At 38.8% G+C, this 20,529-nt stretch overlaps 1 protein-coding gene across 12 annotated transcripts in view; it reads left to right on the top strand.

Moving 5' to 3' along the window:
• Window positions 1-17,577, top strand: part of RBM20 (RNA binding motif protein 20) — a 113,287-nt gene extending 95,710 nt beyond the window's left edge. For 7 of the 12 annotated variants that reach the window (XM_083741201.1, XM_083741192.1, XM_083741202.1 and 4 more), the window contains 7 exons: window positions 488-567; window positions 1,489-2,185; window positions 4,157-4,252; window positions 7,997-8,633; window positions 9,719-9,838; window positions 11,266-11,387; window positions 14,615-17,577. In XM_083741201.1, the coding sequence (XP_083597327.1) occupies window positions 488-567; window positions 1,489-2,185; window positions 4,157-4,252; window positions 7,997-8,633; window positions 9,719-9,838; window positions 11,266-11,387; window positions 14,615-14,725 (1,863 nt within the window). In that variant the 3' untranslated portion in view covers window positions 14,726-17,577. The remainder of the gene's footprint in view (window positions 1-487; window positions 568-1,488; window positions 2,186-4,156; window positions 4,253-7,996; window positions 8,634-9,718; window positions 9,839-11,265; window positions 11,388-14,614) is intronic. The other 5 variants (XM_083741203.1, XM_083741196.1, XM_083741197.1 and 2 more) reach the window with 3 other exon arrangements.
• Window positions 17,578-20,529: the final 2,952 nt, after the last annotated feature.

Below are 20,529 nucleotides of genomic sequence, written 5' to 3'. Positions count from 1 at the left end.
GTGTCTATTAGGGCTCTTAATAGCTGTAAATTCCCTGCAGTTTGAGTGGAAATGTAAAGCCACTAGCCAGCAATGGAGGCTATAGTGGGGCAGCAGACTAACTTGACCTGCAGCCGTATCATTCCTGCTTACCAGGAGGAGCAAGGTTGGTGTACTGCAAATGCACTGTGCCCTCTTCGCTCCTTCTCCTCTGCCTTCTGGTCTGCAGCAGCAACATGATTGATGCAATGTCAGGTATTATGCTGCTGCCTTCACCACCATCTTGTACTGTCCTTAGGAACTTCTTTAACCAAATGGTTTCTTGCCAATTGAATAGTTGTTTTTAGTTGATTAGTTTTCTCTTATTCAACAGTAAGAAACTAAGTCATAGCATTTTGCAAAGCATAATAAAATAATTGAAAATATTCATACCAGTGCTTCTCTTTAAATAGCTTGAAGTGTGAAGCTTATTTACGATTATTAATCTGTATGTTTATATTTGGCTTAGAAACCAGGTAAGAATGTGGCAGCAATAATCCAAGACATCCATTCTCAGAGGGAGCGGGACATGTTGCGGGAGACAGACAGGTATTACACAATGTTAACAGTTGATGGCAGAAAGACGCTGAGATTGCTTTATAGAACAGAGATGCTTTTGGATAATACAAAAATAGGCAGACAGGATACATTTCTGCTAGTCTACAGCTAGGAACAACAGCTTTTACTTTTTTGATTTGAAATGTGTTTTTTTGAAAAGTTAAAAATTGTTTGCTATACAGCGGTACCTCGGGTTACGAACTTAATTCATTCTGGAGGTCCGTTCTTAACCTGAAACTGTTCTTAACCTGAGGCGTACTTTTACTGATGGGGCCTCCTGCTGCCACTGCACCACTGGCGCATGATTTCCATTCTTACCCTGGGGCAAAGTTCGCAATCCGAGGTACTACTTCTGGGTTAGCTGAGTTTGTTACTTGAAGCGTTTGTAACCTGAGGTACCGCTGTGTTAAGAAAATGCATGCTGAAATACTGACATTCTCAGTAAAATCTGCTGAGCACAAACTACAACGTGTTTCTGAAATTTTCAAGAAGAAAATGCCAAATGCACAGACACTGTGAAATACCAGTTTTAAATAAAATATTAATCCACTTTCTATTATTTCCTGTTTATTGTTGTCTGTAGTTAAGACAAAAAACTAGTAGATGAACTCATAAATTATCTTTTTACTTGTAGTTAAGGTACTTGTAGTTAAGGTATTTTAGTCATTCTCTAGAGCTAATATATGTAGATGGCTGGATATGCTTTCAGTTCAAAATCATCAGATTGTTTGGTTATGTGAACAAATCTTAATGTCCTTAAGATTGTTACTGGATAGTGTAATGTTTTACGATGGTATGAACTGCTTTGGTGTTTCTGTCTTGTGATTGAAAAGTGGTATAAAATATTATAAAACTATTATAAAACAACTATAAGAATAATAAGTAGCATCCTTCTTTTTCTTTGTGTTATAGATATGGACCTGAAAGGCCTCGGTCTCGCAGCCCTATAAGCCGTTCTCTTTCCCCGAGATCACACACTCCAAGCTTTACTTCCTGCAGTTCCCCACATAGTCCGCTGAGCACAAACTGGACAGACTGGGGAAATGGGAGAGAGCAATGGGATCAGTCTTCATATTCCCGAAGGGAGGAAGAAAGAGAATCAATGCCCTGGAGAGAGAATGGGGAAGAGAAAAGAGATAGAACTGACACATGGGTGCATGAGAGAAAACATTATGTGCGCCATTTGGATAAACTAGACTCAGAAGAACGTTCTGAAGGAACCAGAAGCTACAGAGAAAAATATTTAAGAGGGGTGTCACCAAGTGCAAAGGGGATTCATGGTTTGCCTGGATATAAGAACAGAGAAGAAGACTATTATAGGAAACCAACAAAGCAAAAATCCGATAAGTATTCAAAACAAACACAGGATACAGCTCCAAAGTGTAAAAGGAAGGAAGAAGCAAGATTGAAAGAACACAAGCATTCTCACTGTGAAGATCCAACAAGAGAAGAAAAATTAGAACAGAAACCCAGCAAGGTCCCTGACAGTATCAAGCAAAAGCAAAGTGATAAGGAAAAATTCAAGGATTCTGATAAAAAGTCAGAGGAAGAAGTACCTGATGAGGCTGAAAGAGTTAATGTGAAGACAGGGGCAGGAACTGAAAATGAGGTAATAAGTGATTTAAGTTACTATTGGAAAATTTTATGAGACACACTAATTAAAAGTACCTCTTCTATAAAATAACTTGGTGTGAATTTACAGAATGAACATGCACAGATGTAAATTAGACTCCCATCAACACTGTCTCTCCTTGCTTATTTCTACAAATCAGATTAAATAATTCCCCCCCCCCCATGTTGCAGGCATCACCAGCTAGTGTATATTATTATATTATATTATGATATGATATGATATGATATTAATTTGTGTGTGTGTGTGTATCTGTTGTGTTGATTATATGTCACCACTTAGTCATTCTGCCAGTGAACAACCTCAACGGAACTGACTATTTAAGAATTTGTGTGTTATTTATTTGTTAATTAAGGGATTTGAAATTAGGAGCAAATGTTGTTGTTAAGTAAGGACATACAAGCTAAAGTTTCCAATGGAATAGAATAGAAAAAGATACCCAAGAAACATATTGCAACAGTTTAATTTAGAATTCCTGGTGCAGATTATCACTATGGAACGGCAGTCACATTTGATAAAATTTGCATAAAGCTATTTACTGCAATGTTCAGTACAGCTGTATATCCCTGCCCAGTGTATCATTACTTATGCTGAGAAGTGACTTACTGTTAATTATAATCAAATTACTTTTAAGATATTTCCCATTATAATTACTGTCCTGAGAACTGGATCACTATTCATTTTTATTTCATAACTGTCATAATGTGGAAGGTAATTCACTGATTTTGTGACATTTTAAAATAGCAAATCCTTACTTTAATTTGTACAAGTTAAGAACGTGCATTCCTACAGCACAATTTTACAGTGAATGGACTTTAGTAACTTATTGTCTGGATCTTCTGATAACTCTAGTATTCAGCATTATTATTTTGCTCTTTGTAGCTGGGAACCAAAGATCAGCTTAAGTTCACAAAGAGGTGTGGAGGCTTGCAGAGTGCAGTAAAAATAAAAATTTTAAAAAATTAATTCCTATGCCGCATCACAGACCACTTTTCAAATTCTCCTCAGTTTCAACATTTCTTGCTATGCAACATGGTAGCTTCTGGCTTAAGCTCAATGAGTGGGTTTGGGGATTGTTTGAATCCTGGCCACTCTTTCAAATTCAGAAGTTGATAGTTCCAAAGTAAGCATTTCTGCATAGGGGAACGAGGAAGTGTTTTTTACGTATGACTGCCTTTAAAAGATAATGCTTTTTAAAATTTATGACCATCAACCAGTGATAGGTGAAGACAGACAAAACAGTTTTAGAGCAGCAAGCAAGTTGAATTTGGAAGCACTGTGTTAAATCCAAATGTAGTAATCTTCTCCAGGGGTCTAGCTCTGAAAAAACGGGTTCTTCAGGCTTGCAGAAAAATCTGGCTGTGTCCAGCACTGGTTGAGTGGCATCTCATCATTTTATCAATAAATCTTCCTGCTGTCAAACACCCAGAGTAGTTTATAATTTGTGTTCAAATAACACAATGAATGGATTGATAGATGCACTTGCAAAACAAAAACCAGGTAACCCATCTGATAACCTGGGAGAAAGGGCAATACTAAGAGCTTATCCACACTTCCTCTTGTTCCACTGCTTTCCCCCAGGGAAAACTGCTTGCTCAGTTGGAGCAAGTGACAATTGGGTTTTCTTCACATTCCCGTTTGTTCTTATTTAGAACTCAAGAGCAGATTTTCCCTGGGAAAGCAATAGGACAAGGGGAAAATTGCTCGGACCCATGCCTAGAAAGTGTGAGTCAAACAGAATATTACCAAGACCCGTGCTTTCTAGGCATGGGACAAGTGGAAGTGTGGATGTGGCCTCCACTAAATCAGCATTTGATTTTCTGGTATGTACATCCATCCATCAAATTTTGAAGGTGGGAGGAAGAGGGCTCACATCATGAATAAGGGATGCAATGTAAGTTCACTTTTTATATTACATCTGTCTTCACCCATAGACAATCTCTGTCTTAGGTTAAAAAAATATATTCTAATATGGAGATACCCTTTCCCGCAAATAAGCAGATGAAAGAAGCAGAAGATCCTATGGAAAACTCAAGAAAAGAAAAGGTGAGATTTATACGTTCATGGGCCTTGATATCTGATGTAAAATTCGTTTGCTTGAAAATTTCTTGAGTCACTTGGCTGCCAGATATTCAATATATAATCAAAAACATGAAAAATACAAACAACACTAAAATCAGATAGAAACACATAGCACAATGAAGGCACAAATCTTCAGGAAGGCAACATATTCATGAGCATGGCCTGTGGTGTGTTGCTTTAAAATAGGATCTTCACAGTGGCAGCACCTCAACAGTAGGATATTTCCCCCCACTAGGCAAGTGTGATCATATCTAATACTGTCAAATTTCAGATTTTAGCTGAAAATGTTTTTGTTCATCCAGGTACATATGTTTTGTATGGGTCTTGTATTACTTTGCTGCTGTGTAAAGTTATAATTTTAATCATGCTGTTTTTAAATGTTTTAAATTATTGTGTACAATTGTTGTGCTTTTTATTATGCTGATGACTGCCCTGGGCTCCATCATGAGGAAGGGTGGTCTATTAATAATAGCAATAGCCAGTATGGTTATATTAATTTAAAAAAACAGCCACCAGATTTATTTGATTAATTATTTTTTGTAAATAGTTAAGTTTGTGTGTGCCCCCTAAAATCCAGAAATGCAATTACAATCTGGGGAGCAGATTCTAACTTTTACTGAAAATAAGTTAATGCACAGAGAACCCAAGCTGTTTAAGATTTTAAGGGTAATAAGCAGCACTTTGAATTCGGTCTGGAAGGGCACTTCCAAAAGTATTTGGGTGTGGGGATGACACTCATTGTTGTGTGAGGACTTCCCTTTCATCTCTTCCTCCCATAACTCCCCACATCCAAATCTGCTCCAGAAAGTACCCCAAACCTCTGCATCATTTTATGGGAGTATGTGGGATGCTGCAGGGGTGAAGATCCATTGCTCCAATGGTGTGTATTCTGCTTGTAGAAGGACACTACTGGATTTCACCCAAAGGCTTTACAAATTATGTCATCATGACCTTTGCTTCTTTGGACAGATCCTCAGACTCTTTTTTTAGTTGTTCTCTACATACGTAGATTGCTTTGAATACTTGGCACTGGCTTTCAAAAATGTGGCATCTTTGAAAAGCTACAGAGTTTTAAAAATTAAATCCAAGCATTAGGCCAACTTGTCACTTTGAGAAGGAGCAAATTAAATAAAGTTAGAGTGAGAACTTATTGAAACGATACATATGTGAAAAGCTAGTCCCTCAGTCCAGCTCTGAAGAAACATAGGCCAATGTACTTGGATGTTTTCCAGCATCATATCTTTAGGGTCATGAGCTGATCATCAGATGTGAAAGCTAGCAGTATCTATAGCAGCAGGAAACTGATCTCCCAAGAGTATCTGCCCTCCGCGCCTTTCTAGGACACTAGAAGGATAAGTTTAATAGAGCAAACAGGAGGGAAACAAATAGGCTTAGCTTTTATATTTTGGAAGTTTCCTTCCCCCAACTCTTTACAATTGCTCCTCCCAGGGCATATGACAAAAATTGTCACAACAATGAAAAATAGTAAGGTCAAAAGTTCAAATGGGACTACAACAGCAGAGCCATAGGCACACTGTATTGGGCACACATAAGGATTCTAACAGCTGATGTGTGCCATATGCAACCTTTTGAACAGAAGCAAAAGTTGTTAGGCAAAACGTTCCTCTGGCTGGTATCAAAATCTTGATACTTGGACTACTGCAATGCACTCTACGTGGGGCTACCTTTGAAGGTGACTCGGAAACTACAACTAATCCAGAATGCGGCAGCTAGACTGGTGACTGGGGGTGGCTGCCGAGACCATATAACACCGGTCTTGAAAGACCTACATTGGCTCCCAGTATGTTTCCGAGCACAATTCAAAGTGTTGGTGCTGACCTTTAAAGCCCTAAACGGCCTCGGTCCATTATACCTGAAGGAGCGTCTCCACCCCCATCATTCTGCCCGGATGCTGAGGTCCAGCGCTGAGGGCCTTCTGGCGGTTCCCTCATTGCGAGAAGCAAAGCTACAGGGAACCAGGCAGAGGGCCTTCTCGGTAGTGGCGCCTGCCCTGTGGAACGCCCTTCCAGCAGATGTCAAAGCGATAAACAACTACCTGACATTCAGAAGACATCTTAAGGCAGCCCTGTTCAGGGAAGTTTTTAACGTGTGATATTTTACTGTATTTTTGGTTTCTATGGAAGCCACCCAGAGTGGCTGGGGAGGCCCAGCCAGATGGGCGGGGTATAAATAATAAGTTGTTGTTGTTGTTGTTGTTATTGTTGTTGTTGTTGTTATTGTTGTTGTTGTTGTTGTTGTTGTTATTATTATTTCAAGTTTGATTCATCATCCATCTAAAAATTCCTAGCATTTCTGCCAGGCTGTTTTATCATAAATGATAGGGGGGAAAGGGTGCTAGTGAAAACCATATAGATTCTTCAATGCTGGCTGATGCACATTAGGACTGGTAGGGCGGAAAGCAGGGAGGCTGAGAGTAGGCAAAGCCAATGAGGGGCAGAGCTGGAACCAGTGAGGGGCAGAGCCAACTAATTCTACTTTGAATCCCTTTGTTGTTATTTATTAAATTTATATACCACCCTTCCACATAAGTTCAGAGTGGTTTATAACATAATAACCATATATAAAAATATATAACATAATAACAAAACAAACAAACAAAACCAATACCCCCCAACATATTTTAAAGGCCATAGATGGATTAATCAGCCAAAGGCCCAGATAAAGAAGAATGTTTTGACCTGGTGCCTAAAGATATGTAATGAAGATGCCAGGAGAGTCTCCCTAGAGAGAGCATTCCACAAATGGGGAGCCATCACAGAAAAGGCCTTTTCTCATGTGGCCACTCTCCAGACCATCTTCATCTACAAGGGCAACACTGAGACACTAAAGAGAAGGTAACACACAGTGCATCCCCTGGACTGGTTGTAAATAAGCAAACAGGTGGGGCAGACTGTAGATAATGGGGCAGATCCCCACTTGGCCTAAGGGAACAGCCTCTCTGCGGTTCCTCATGGTTGTGATATACCAGGAGTGGCAGGCTATAAAATTGACTGAGCCAAAAGTTATGCACAGGAATCTGGAGGAGGTTATAATAGAGTAGAGAAATTGGATTAAAAACAACTGCTGGTGCCAAGAGAGAAAAATACCTGGGCCTTAGTATTAGTGGAATGTGCAGGACCTGTATATGGTAACCATCTTGGTCTACAAATCCGAATACAAAAGGATCTAGATATATTCCTTATTTAGATTGATTATATGGATTTAAGATATATACAGATATACAATATATATATATATCATTGGACAAAATAGAAAAAGAGTTTATAGATTGTTCAGACTGTGGCAGGAATCCAGCTAGCACTCATGGGAAAATGTGGTATGATCTCTTAGAGCAATCAAATGAAACCTTAACACATAAAAGTCCATAATTTTATCAGGATAAGTTACTTGTTTTTTACTGTTATAACAATTGTTTTCTCAAAATTTATCTTCTGTACCATGAAAATAAATAAAAACAGTATTTTTATAAAGGGGGAAGCAGACGTTTTCAATCTCCACATGTGCATAATAATAATAATAATAATAATAATAATAATAATAGGGGAGAGAGGGAACATGTTAGCCTGTGACTTGCTGTGACTCATTATTAAAATAATGAACCATGGTGTGTTGTTGCATCTGAACTGGACCTCCAATAATATCCTCTTTATTGACATATTCACAATAGGATGTACATCTTTGTTACAGGACTGGGAGAGCGGAAGTGAGATGGAAGCTGAGACCTGGTATCCAACTAATATGGAAGAGCTAGTAACTGTAGATGAGGTGGGAGAAGACGACCTTATAATGGAACCGGATATAACTGAACTTGAAGAAATAGTAACAGTAGGTCAGAAAGACCAAGAATGTCCTTTGGTGAGTTCTTTAGCTGCTGGATTACAGGTGAAGAATGAGAACAGCTTATTAAGTGGAAGTGAAGACAAATCAAATGCAATGGAATCAAGCTTAGGGTCAGAAGAGGAAAACGCAGGGGATCTCCCTGGCTCTGAAGGTGATAATGCAGCTGATAAAGCACCACATCTAAATCTGGACACTGAGCAGAAGCCAGATGAATTGCAAGAAGACAGACCTCTGAGGGATTCTGATTACCATGTTAAGCAAAGAAAAATAAAAGAAAGCACTAACATTCATTTAAGGATGGAAGAGCAGTGTGTATCTTCTGATCCTCCAAATGAAGAGCTCTTCCAGCCGAATGACACACTCGTAGGTGATGACAAAGTGATGGAATCATTAGAAAGTGAGAGTAGAAAAGCTATGGAAATGCTGGTAAAAAACTCCCAGGAGGAAACAAGCTGTGGAAGTCAGGAACATCAAAAGGCACCGGGTAACTAGTATATTTTTCCTTCTCTCCCTTTGCTAGATAAGTTTTGTTGTCCTTTTCCTGTTCAGTGTTTTTAGTTATTTTGTCATTAAGAGTAAACATTGTTCAAAGCGTTGTGATTTTCCTAGGAAGAAACTCAGTTGAAGAACAGGACTGTCAAAATTAAGGTTCTTATTCAGATGGTGTCAAGGAAATTAGATATGTATCAAGCAAGTGTTCTGGAAGAGACATCCGTTATTATGGTCACTTCTGGGTTCATACAAGTTGAGCTGAACCTTTGGAGCACCCAGCTTAAATTACTTAGAATTGTTAATGAGAAGACCAGGTCAACAACTAAATTATTTATGTCTGGTTGATAAAAAAATATTCCTTAGATATCTTTAAAAGATTAATTTGGCATGAAATGGCTTTTGGGATTGCCACATTTCATTCTTTTTTCATGCCAGAGCATAATAATTTATTTTTCCTGATTTGTTTTTGTTACCCATATGTTTCTTTGTTCATGATTTATGTTAATAGTTCAGAATTTATTGTTCTAGTCAAAGGCCATGGCTGTAGCTGGTATTCAGCTGGAACCACAATGGGGTTGTGGTTCAGATGTTTTATAGCCTCAATACACAGCTAACTTCAAATATCTTTATTTAGCTGATCTTTGTGACAATTTGAATTCAAATATGTCCCATACAGGCACAGCACAAAACAACCTGTTACTTTTGGCAAACTATCATGTTTCTCTTCTCAATAACTGAGGCTCAGATTGTAGGAGTCCTTCTGACAGATCTTCAAACCTCATATAGCTTGCCAACTTCTAAAGCCTAGAGTTGCCATCTGTTCACCTAAAAATTATAGCTATTCCTTATTGAGGTTTGAAGCAAGAGAGGATATGTATATACATTGTACCTCTCAAAAAACACTGGAATGCAATGTATGTCAACCATGTCATCTGAATTCTCTTTAAAACTTGATTTTGGGGGGTGGGGGAATATTTAGTGTAGAAGCAACCCTGGATTGATCTAGAAAATATGTTGTGTTCAGGTTATAAATGTTGCACGGAACTGATTTTACTCAGTATGCTTTCGCTTTCAAAGCAAATTGTAGGTATCAGGAAATGAAAACTACTGACTTCCCAGAGGTAGAATCCAAAAGATCTTACTTTTCACCATCATGGGAACAAGAAGATGTGTTTACGGAGCTCAGCATTCCGCTAGGTATGTCTCATTACAAGCGATACACATTTAACTCTTTACAGTACATTTGTTTTGCAAGAAAACAATGGTATCTGTTTCAGATTATTTAAAAGAGTTATTTAAAAGAGCTTATGAAAAGAGAAGTTTCTGTTGCTCTCACTCAGTTGGCATTAGGCAATATATTAATAGCGGTGTTTAGTCAGGTTGGGGACATAAGGGGAAAGAATAAATTAAAAATAGACAGAGTCAAGTCAACCTTTTGATTTTCTCCAGAGGCACTGAATAGCATTGAAACTGGGACAGAGATGCCAAATACAGGGGGTGAGCCTCTATTTAGTCAGTAACTTGTTCAAAGCCCTTCTTGTAAATTATGTTATATAATTGTTAACAAGAAGCCTGCAAGGTAGGTCAATATTTTAAAACTTCTATTTATTATTAATGCGTATACAATACCCTGCAAAAATATATATACCCTGACAAGTATAAAAGATAAACTTAACATAAATATCAGTCTCATTGTTATCAGACAAGAAAAGTACATCTCTAAAGACAGATACTTACAATAAGCATCATTTTTAATATTTTACTGAAGGTAAAATCCATTTAATAATTCATGACAGTTTATCTTCACCTCTTGAATGTATATCAGACCTTTCACCTGATCCATTTAAACTATCTTCAACCATTCTGGCAGCACAAGGTCTGCAATTCATTCATTCATTCATTCATTCATTCATTCATTCTATACCACCCTTCATCTGAAGATCTCAGAGCTGTTTACAATATAAAGACACAAAAATATATACCATAATAACAAACAAAAACAACACACACACACACAGAGAGAGAGAGAGAGAGAGAGAGAGAGAGAGAGAGAGAGAATTTAAAAGGCCCCCACTGGACAGAGAGCCTGGAGAGAGAGAATTTCTATAGACTACAGCAACTCCCCCTCCCCAGCCTTCAAGTCTGCCCTGGTGCTCCAACATGTGGGTACAGCTGGGTGAGACCAACTCCCTCTGTTCACCCACCCAGAACTCAGTAATACAGACTAGATCAGCCTCCTTATCAACAACCAGGTCAGACTTGAAGGCTGACTAATAGGACAAGCACAATTTCCTAGGTTACAGGAAGGGCTGGCACATGGCACAGTCAGGTGGGAGAGAGGGTAAGAAAAAGTGACTTAGCTAAGACCACCTAGTGAGAAACAATGGACCCATGGTCTGACTCAATATAGGGCAGCCTCCTATGCTACATTACTCTATATTATTTTTGATAGAGAAATTATAAATATCTGAGCAGTGAAAGCACTATACTTTAATATATTCAGGTGATGCCAAAATAAGTTCAACCATTTTTCTCCCCATGGAAAGGAATTTTCTTTATAAGGCTATCTGATTCCCACCCCACCCCACCTCCGGTAATAATTGCAAGTCAATATTGTTTTATAGGCATGGAATTTGTTGTGCCCAGAACTGGCTTTTACTGCAAACTCTGTGGACTTTTCTATACAAATGAGGAGACAGCAAAGACTCGTCATTGCAGAAGTACTGTTCACTACAAAAATCTTCAGGTAACAACTGATTTATTCATGCAAATTAGTATCTGAAATGTAATGGCATGCATAAACAAATTTTGGGGCTGCATACCTTCCTCACTACTGCATGTTTACCACCCTTGTGATGTGAAGCACTTAACACTGTCTATTTGTGAATCCAAGTTAGATTATTTTCAACCCATTTTTCAGTTCTACAGTTTATTTATTGTAGCATTTTATAGTCTATGGGCAGTATTCAACTATGGCAAAAAAATGACACAGATTAGGGGGATGGATCAGTCTTTCCCTCTAGGACCAACCCTTCAAGCTTCTTTTTCTAGAGCCTTAGGCGTTATAGCATCTATGGCAAAGCTTAGAAATTGTTTATAGTAAAGCACCTCCTAAGGGTGGCTAAAGCCATGGCATCTATGCTCTGGGAAGAAGAATGATGCAGGGTGTCTGGCTTCCTTCCTACCTGTTACCTAGGTGTTTTGGAACATCCTCAGCTTGGTGGGTGCCTGGTTGAACATCTATAGGCAGTGCAGTCATTTTCAGCAGGGAGTATATGAGTATGTGTGCTGTACATCATGTACAAATAATGGGATATTGATTGTTAGCTGTTGAGTATAAGACAGCAGTGAGGAGAGATCAGTGTATGAGTCTAAGTTCATTCTGTGAACATTCTAAGCCTACATGTAAATTGTACACATTTTGTACACTCTCTGCCTGTGAAGTACACATTTTTCAATGCATTTCAATGTATTTTGATTAATTTCCTCTAACTGCAGCACAAAATCTAGAGAATTGCATAATCCAATTAATAGTTATCTTCCAATCTGCAAGCAAGTTCAGGAATGTAGAATTCTGTTGATCTACTAACAAACCCTCCTATATCTCTAATAACTAAAAAAGCATAGGTCTTAATGCAATCACACCCAGTTCACTTTCTGAAGTCCACCTTTTCTCTCTTTGCTTTCTTCTTTCAAAATGTATTTATCTATATTAAATTTATATACTGCTCTTCATCCAAAGATCACAGGGCGGTTTAGAAATATATCTTACATGTCAAATGAAGTGAATAAAGAAGTATGTCACTGGATTTTCTGGTACAGAACAACAACCTATAGATAACAAGAGCTGAAGATTTACTATAACCACATGTTGCATACTTCTGTTTCAGATAAATAAGCCTTTTCTATTTGGATATGTGTTTGCCTACAGCTCTCTCTCTGACTTTCAATAACTTCCATTGCTGTTTTCATCATAAATTCTGGCCATTTCAGATCTCTGTATTTTGTGTGATTACAGTTCAGGCCTTCTGTTAAATCTCGCAAGTTGTCAAAACCAACTAGAAGCTAAAGAGCTTTGGTTCAATTCCCTTGCTGCACATATCAAAAGTCATTGCGCATCAAATTGTTACACATCACGAGAAGATTAACTGTCACACAGCCTTGGCCTTTCTCTAGAAAATGAAGTGCATGCTGCAAGTTAATACAGAATGCTGTGTAGAGCACGGTAGCAAGTCACGCACAAGTCTAAGTGAAAGGGGAGATGGCAACAGGTGAAAGGCTTGCCTTCGGGATTCTTTTTCTCCCTTTAGGGCAGCCACTAATCCAAGACCAAAGCAGTTTTAAATAGCTGGAAAAATATGCATTTGCTCATTAAAAGTCTATATACATTAATGGTTTTAGTGAACCTAAGCAACAGATGAATCTCTTTTTAAGAGCGTGAAGTAACTGGCATTTCCTTGGCAGCGAGTCAGGAGAAGAAGCACTTAGACAGTTGTCAGCTTCACCACATCCCTTGTGTGCATTTATACTGAATCCAGCTTCTCCTTAGGTGCACAGCTGGTCTATACTAAGAGCACTGCCCTGTGTAGGGCTGTGATGTCATTGAGTAGCAGAAGAGAAGTGACGTCTTGCGTGGTTCATTGTTGCTGTTGCAGTTTGGCATGTAGGAGTTGGGGGCTGATCAGAAATGATGTGAAGCACCCTTCCTGCTACAAAAGTAGGGCCATAAAGTGGGGAGGGGTAAGGGAATTAATAGGAGAGCCACCACCTCCCATTAATATCAAATGCAATAGATAAACTGGCCTGATTCTAGATGCAGTTTCTAAACGGTCTCACTGCCATTATATAACAACCCTGCATTGACTATTAGGTGTACAGGGCAGCATGAAGCCACATCAATCCCAGTTCCCTGGCATTTCTATATGAATGATATGTGTGGTGGGAAAACATATTTGTGTGTACACAATTCCATCTCAAATATATATCTAAAACATGCTGTGTATATGTATGTTGTGTGAAGCAACTCTTACATGGGCTATCCTACTCTCCTTCATGGCTGAGCACTAGAATGGCTGGACATTATGAACTTTATAAATGTCATATTGACTGGTGTGTTTCACTTCCTTTCCTGGTACTGCAAATAATGTGGGCAGTATATTCATGGGATTATTACTCAGTTTGATGGGAGAAGGCTCGCTACACATATTCAGAAGTACTTTGCTTTAATACTTCACATGTTCCCAAGTTTAGACCTTGTTCAAATCAAGCTCTGAACAGAGCTATTGTTACAGAACAAACCAATAGTGAATTAACGTTTGGCTAAATACTAATGATGTGGCTCCCCCTCCTTGCACTGCTCAGAGGGGCAAGATGACAAAGCAACCTAGTTATGAGGAAAAAGAGGACAGCTGTTCCTACAAGCTCACAGCCACTGCTGTGGCAGTACTTCTCACCCCTAGCTAGTTCCTGTCCACCTGTTCCTTTGGGTGGCAAAATAGGTAGTTTTTTCTTCCTGTTGGGCAGGAGGTGAGGTGAGGTTGCAAGCAGATCAACAGTAATAAGATGTGGTGTAAAATAATGATCTTTCGTTCAGCTGTGGGGTCCTTTGGTGGCATGTGAGCCTTGGTAAATGCCTGGTTATGCTGACTTCTGTTTTGGGGCCTAGATATCATATTGGTATTTCCTCCATTTTAGGAGTTATGTGAGCAGTAGAATCATAGAACTGTAGAGTTGGAAGGGACCACGAGGATCATCTAGTCCAACCCCCTGCAATGCAGGAATCTTTCACCAAGCATGGGGCTCAAACCCATGACTCTGAGATTAAGAGTCCCATGCTCTACTAGCTGAGCCTATCCCTCAAGACATCTTCAGCCCTATAGAGTGACATAAGCATTTGTGGCAGTGGCTTGAAGGCATGAAGTTATATAGTTGAAAATCAAATTACCTATATTTTCATTATTTCATTCACCACAGAAGTACCTATCCCAGCTTGCAGAAGAGAATCTGAAGATGAATGAGAAAGAAAGCAATTTGCCACAAGATGATAATGGGATTGTCCCTCACTTTGAGGAGAAAAAGCTATGAGGTGAACACTAATGGTTTTCTGCTGATCCTGCTTATGCACCTTTTGTTTGCACTGTTGAAAGGCAAGCATAATGAGAAGCTTGTTCTATGCATCTACACTGACAGCACCATTTAAAAACAATGTCTGAAATACGGTGAAGCAAAGTGACATATCTGATAGCAGTAAAGCTCCACTTTCTCAGCCTGTAATAGGCACAACAGCTCTCTTTAAACTAGAATTCTCAGGGATTCTCTCAGTGTTGGTTCAGGTAAATCGTTTAGTGAAAATATTCTGGGAGTGAGGAAGAAATAACCTGAAAAATCCTTGGTTAAAATACTTTTATTTACATCACCTAGTCCAGCAGTGAACTACGGGTCTTGTAAGTACATCTATAAGTTATTGTTGTGTTACTGCTGATAACATGGGTTCAATCAGATGATGACAATATCCATGTCTTGTATGAAATACTCACAGTTCATATATTCAAAGGGCTTACAATCTACATTGGGGGGGGGGCAGAAGCAGTGAAGCCCTTTCCCCCTTCAGTGCCTTGACAACATTTCAGAAGACTAAATATGTTCCACGTTTTGCCTCTGGTAGGATTACTTATCTCTTCTCTTCTTTCCTTAAGGTTTTATTCTTCCTAATTTTAGAAATCAACCAGGCACTTAATTTTGTTTCACTCAGAGCCATCGCCCAATTTAAGAAACCTTAGTCGACCTACAGTATAAGTGTATTAAGTCTGCATAAATTTGCACATGAATAAAAGAAGTCCTAAAGTAGGGACATCTTCCTTTGTCTCAGATGATGAATATACTTGTTGCACCATCTTAGAATGTGCAATGAGGGATGCAGGAGGGAGGTGGTGGCACATGATGGTGGGAAGGTTTGGTCCCAGAGCATGGTTGAAAACACAAGATGCAGCAGCCTTGTTGAAACTAAGCAGGTTGGGTGTTGTCTGTGCCTGCATGGGGAAATGATTGAGGAGCATCTGGTATGCTTTGAGTTGCATAATGGAAGAAAGGCAGATATATAGTTAAAGAAAAAATATCCTGCATTTGCCCAGTTGATCAGACACACCATCTAAATTAATTAAAATGTTTTTAATGATTGATCAGCTAAAGCTCTGAGCAGACTTTGAATTTCACTTCCATTAATTTCTATGTTGATGATATAGGTGCCCAGTATAGTATTATTATAGTTGTGTTTCAGCAATATGTGTGTTTATATCACCCAGAGTTCCACTAAAGTAAACTGCTTTACTTTTTTGTTTTTGTTTTAGTAAGGCTTGGAGTGGTAAAATGCATAGATTCTGTAAAACTGTTAGTAGCATTAATCGCAGGATGATCTTTTTAAAAATGCACCAGGTACCATTTGAGTTGCTGAGCCATATCTAAAATCAGAGCAGGTGTATTTGTTGCATTTCCTTTTTTTAAAGAAAATTGGAGAAATTATAAGAAAAATATATGTGAATGTATCTTCTCATCATTCACTGCCTTTATAAAGCTTACCATATTATATTTTCTTGCTATTGGCACCTTTAAGAATTTTCTTATCTATGTGTAAATTAACACCCAAAAATCGCCCAGTTGCCAAGATCTCCCAATAAAAATATTACATTACCTGTTTCATATTATAATATTTTTTTGTGGGAGGAAATGGAACCAACATCTTCAGTTAACTTTCTTTGTTATCTTGTAAGTGTGTGCTGTCACTAGGCTAGGTTCCATTTCATTAAATGGCAGAAACATTCCATTTATTACCATCAGAGATGAGGTCAAACAGCACATTTCAGATTCATAAACTTTAGAGCCTTTGAGGTCCTGACCTTCGGCTAGGCAATGTAAGTAAGAGGCAGGGGCAGACATGGCTTTCAAGCACACATCTAATCCCACGTATCAGGTGTACTGAACTTTGCATCCATCCTCTTTAAAACATTTTATTCCACCTTTCAGCATAAAAATTTCAAACGTGGATAAGAGAGTTTTAAGTCTCTTAAAATAGAAAAATGAAAACCAGCAATAAAAGAAATAAATGTTTACGACTGGCTTTTAGAAACATGAATACTCTTGCACTGTTCCAGGAAAGACATAATTAATCTGTGGAGGGAACATGGAGATCTTTATTTTGCCATCAGTAAAAATGCTGACATGGGCAGTTCCCAATGAAGGATGCATATCCTGCTGGGAGATAACCACACATAGCTGTGGAGGTGGGAGGCTCTTCTCTTGCAACAATGGGCCACCTTGGCTTGGAATTTTTGCACCAAAAATCTGAAACTTAAGAAATGCTACTTTCATACCTGACTGAATTCTTCACAAATGTCATTTGTACACATTAAGTTGTATGTATAGCACAATGCAGACTATTTATTACTACTATGTAAAAAGCTTTCTTATTTATAAAGTGTTGCAAAATATCTCAGATAATTTTTTTAAAGTATTTAGAACTAGTAATAATTTCTTATTTGTCTTTACTTACTACTGCAATGGGTGTTAAGTATCCCATGTATTATTATTATTATTTTTCATTCTAAAACCAAAGAATCTAAGAATTGCACCCCCCCCCAAAAAAAAACTTGACAACTATGCTACTGGCCTGCACACTAGTTTAGTATCAGGCTTTCAGGGTTTTTCTGTCTCTGTTAAGTCTGTGTTCGTTGGTACATACTTGAACTGGACCAGATGTTACTATTTATTGAGTTCACACAATCTTGTTTAATCATTGGCTTGTAAACATTTAGAATGTATTAGAATTTAAGTTATTTAGGAAGCATCACAAGTTTTAATTGCTCTGTGTACCTGAGATTTCAAATTGTGTTTATTAAAATGGACAAATTATTGTAATAAAGAGAATTTTAATGGCTATGCAAGAACTGGTGATCTTTTCTTTCAATGGCAAATGCCTCTCTCTGTAGATGTAATGCTACTGATCCTTTTAATTACTGTGTGGAGGTCAGGAGCAAGCTGCAAGATCACATCTTGTTCCCCCAGATTCTTTCCACGCAATGCAACCAAAATATTTAAGCTTAATTTGTTTAAGCTAACATGCAGGGTCCAGACTTCACAGTGTTCTCATCCTGATCCTGCAACTGAGATGGACAAATCCAAAGCCCAGGACAGGTGCCTCTACTGCTCAAACAAACATTTTCTTTGTCTGCATTCAAGCCAAGGCATTCAGAAGGTTGTTCCAGAGTAAAGCCTGACCCTAGCGATAATCATGTTCATATCATAACTCTGGCACATCAGGGTATGGCTGAAGATATAACTGTTCATGTGTCAGAAGAAAAGAACTGTGTAAACTGTCCTTAAGCAGGTATTATGGGGTAGGGGATATAGATGAAAGCTTACTAAAACACACTTCTTTTTACAGGAACCTCAAATAACTTTCCCGTGTAGTGCTAAAGAAATAAGTCAGGTGAAATTCATTCTTGTCCCCATTTTTAAGTCTTTTTTCCTTTTCCATTTTATTAAAATACATTGCTTTTCCTTTTTTAGATTTGATATGTATATTGTATTCCCCCTACTGGACAGTTAATTATTGCAGCAATGGCATGAGTCAGTATTTCAGCTTTTAATCTAACACTGTGTATGAAGCAGTACATTTAAAATACCAGTGGCAAACTGCTCTACAATCCAATTATCTCTTGGATAAATAATTTGAATTTCATAATTTTACTTGATGCATATTTGTGAATGAATGTCTATTAGCTACATTTCACTGGTTTTGAAACTGATACTCAAATGTGGCGTTTAGGAGTTACGTACCAGATACGATGCGGAGACTTTTAGGTTTTATGCATTCTTGCATTTTAGGGTGTGTGTTGTTGTTGTTTGTATTGCAGTCTTGTGTGTGTGTTTTTAAGACAGAAATTCCATTGCTGTGTAGATTGGGAGCACTTTGGAAGCAGCACTGTGGAGGAATGCAAATCAAGTGTTCTACAGCAGCCTAAACCGTAAAAGCAAGATTTTTAAGTTTCTAAAAATCAGATTGCTACCCACAGCTTCTTGGGAACAATTTCACTTCTGCAGTTTCGAACCCTGAATGTTTTTGTTGAAGTTGTAGGTGGAAGCCCTGTAAACTAAGTTTGCAAGGCAATTGGAAAGTGTGCAGATGCCATGCTTCCACATAGTTTGTCAATTAAAGACCGTTCTCATCTTCTGCTCCCATCTGCTGTGGAATAAAGCCCAAATCCCTGATTGCTGCACAGGGAACAGGGAACAGTGAAGAAACTGGGCTACAGGCCATAATAGTTCTACTTCAGTCTACATTGCATTGCCCTTCCATTTATTAATTATCCTTGTGGGCATGAAGGCCAAAGTGGCTTTTTGTCCGGTCATCTTAGTTTGTAGGGCAAATATTACGCATCTGATTAAACTTGACCGGTCAACAGTACTGCTTTCCCACCAAGCCACAGAGCTGACCTTCAGAAAGCAGAAGACACGCAATCAGTAAACCATATTGATCCGGATTCAGTAACGGATAAGGTGACCCAAACCCAATATCAGATCAACATTTGCCAATGGCATACACCATTTCCTTTAACTCAGCTCAGTCAGGAATGAGACAGGTATGTATGAAACCTCATGCTACATTAAACAAGTTATAGCCTGTTTCCATGTACAGCAACCCATTAAGCAGGTACTAGTTAATTACCAAGTTCTTCCACCAGGTGCTAGGTGGGGCCTGTGATGCAAAGGTCACCTTCCCTTGGCATAACATTTACCCTTCATCGTTCCAAAACTTGGGATATGTTGTATCTTGGGTTATGAAATCTCTCCTTGAGGCTTTTTGGAACTTGTCTGAACATGTATTCTTTGTTCTGGTCTTAAAAGAGAAGAAAGAAGTAGCAACTGATTCTGTTGTTGGATTTGGTAGGCTTGGCAAAGCAGCTTGGCTTACTTAAGCTTATCTTCAACAGATAGCAGCCAGCTGGTGACCACAGACGCTTACCTTGAACTAGAGGGGAGGATGTTGCCTCAGCTGAAAGATCTGCATCTGTTGACGAGAAACCTGGCCTGGCTGCAAAAAGTGAAGTTGCACAATTACAGCACTAAAAACAAAGTCGTATGTAACAAAGCTATGGCATGCTGGCAGATCCAAATCATGTAACACTGTGTTGAGGTGAAAGTGGGAACTTGCCATTATTGTCCTCCAGTGTCATCTTTCCAGGCAAGAAAAATAGGTGAATTAAGAATTGATGCCATGTCCTCATTTTCACCTACTGTGGTATCACAGTCTGCTTCAAACAAAGCAGAGAGACTCTACAATCACTGTGAGGAGTAACTGGGTGTTTCAAGAGAAAAGCCATGTTTGTGTTGGAGCATGAAATGAGTAGGCCACCCATGGAGCCTGTAGTCACAGCTTTGAACTAAGTGGTGGAGATGGACCAGGATCTCTTAATTTTGCCCAGTAATGAAGAAGTGCCTCCACCAAAGTAAGCTAAAGACGGAGTGGGAAAATGAAGTTCGGCAACACCTCTCCTGGCTTAGGTCCTGTGGGGTTTGCCACAGGTGTTGCCCCTTTCAGGTTTCCACTAGCCTGCCTCTAGTTCCTGTGTCTACTTCCTATCCTGCCCCCTTCCTCCTGTCTCCCTGCCTTGAAACCTGCTTGAAGATTCATGTGATGCCCCACAGCAGAAATACGTTGCAATAAATTAATAATTATTTTTAAAAACAACACAACTTCTGACTAGACCATAATATTGGCTGGAAACTCTGCTGTTGGTGACTTTGATGAATATGTTCTGGGTTGGAAGAGGGAGAGGGAGGGTGGTACATGCAGTAGAGCATACTTAGTGGTGGCATCTCATGTGCAAACTCCA

Source organism: Podarcis gaigeae (assembly GCF_964106915.1).
Source record: "Podarcis gaigeae genome assembly, chromosome: 5".
Classification (NCBI taxonomy): Eukaryota; Metazoa; Chordata; class Lepidosauria; order Squamata; family Lacertidae; genus Podarcis; species Podarcis gaigeae.
The sequence above is the reverse complement of the archived record's forward strand: the minus strand, read 5'-3'. Positions and strand labels throughout refer to the sequence as shown.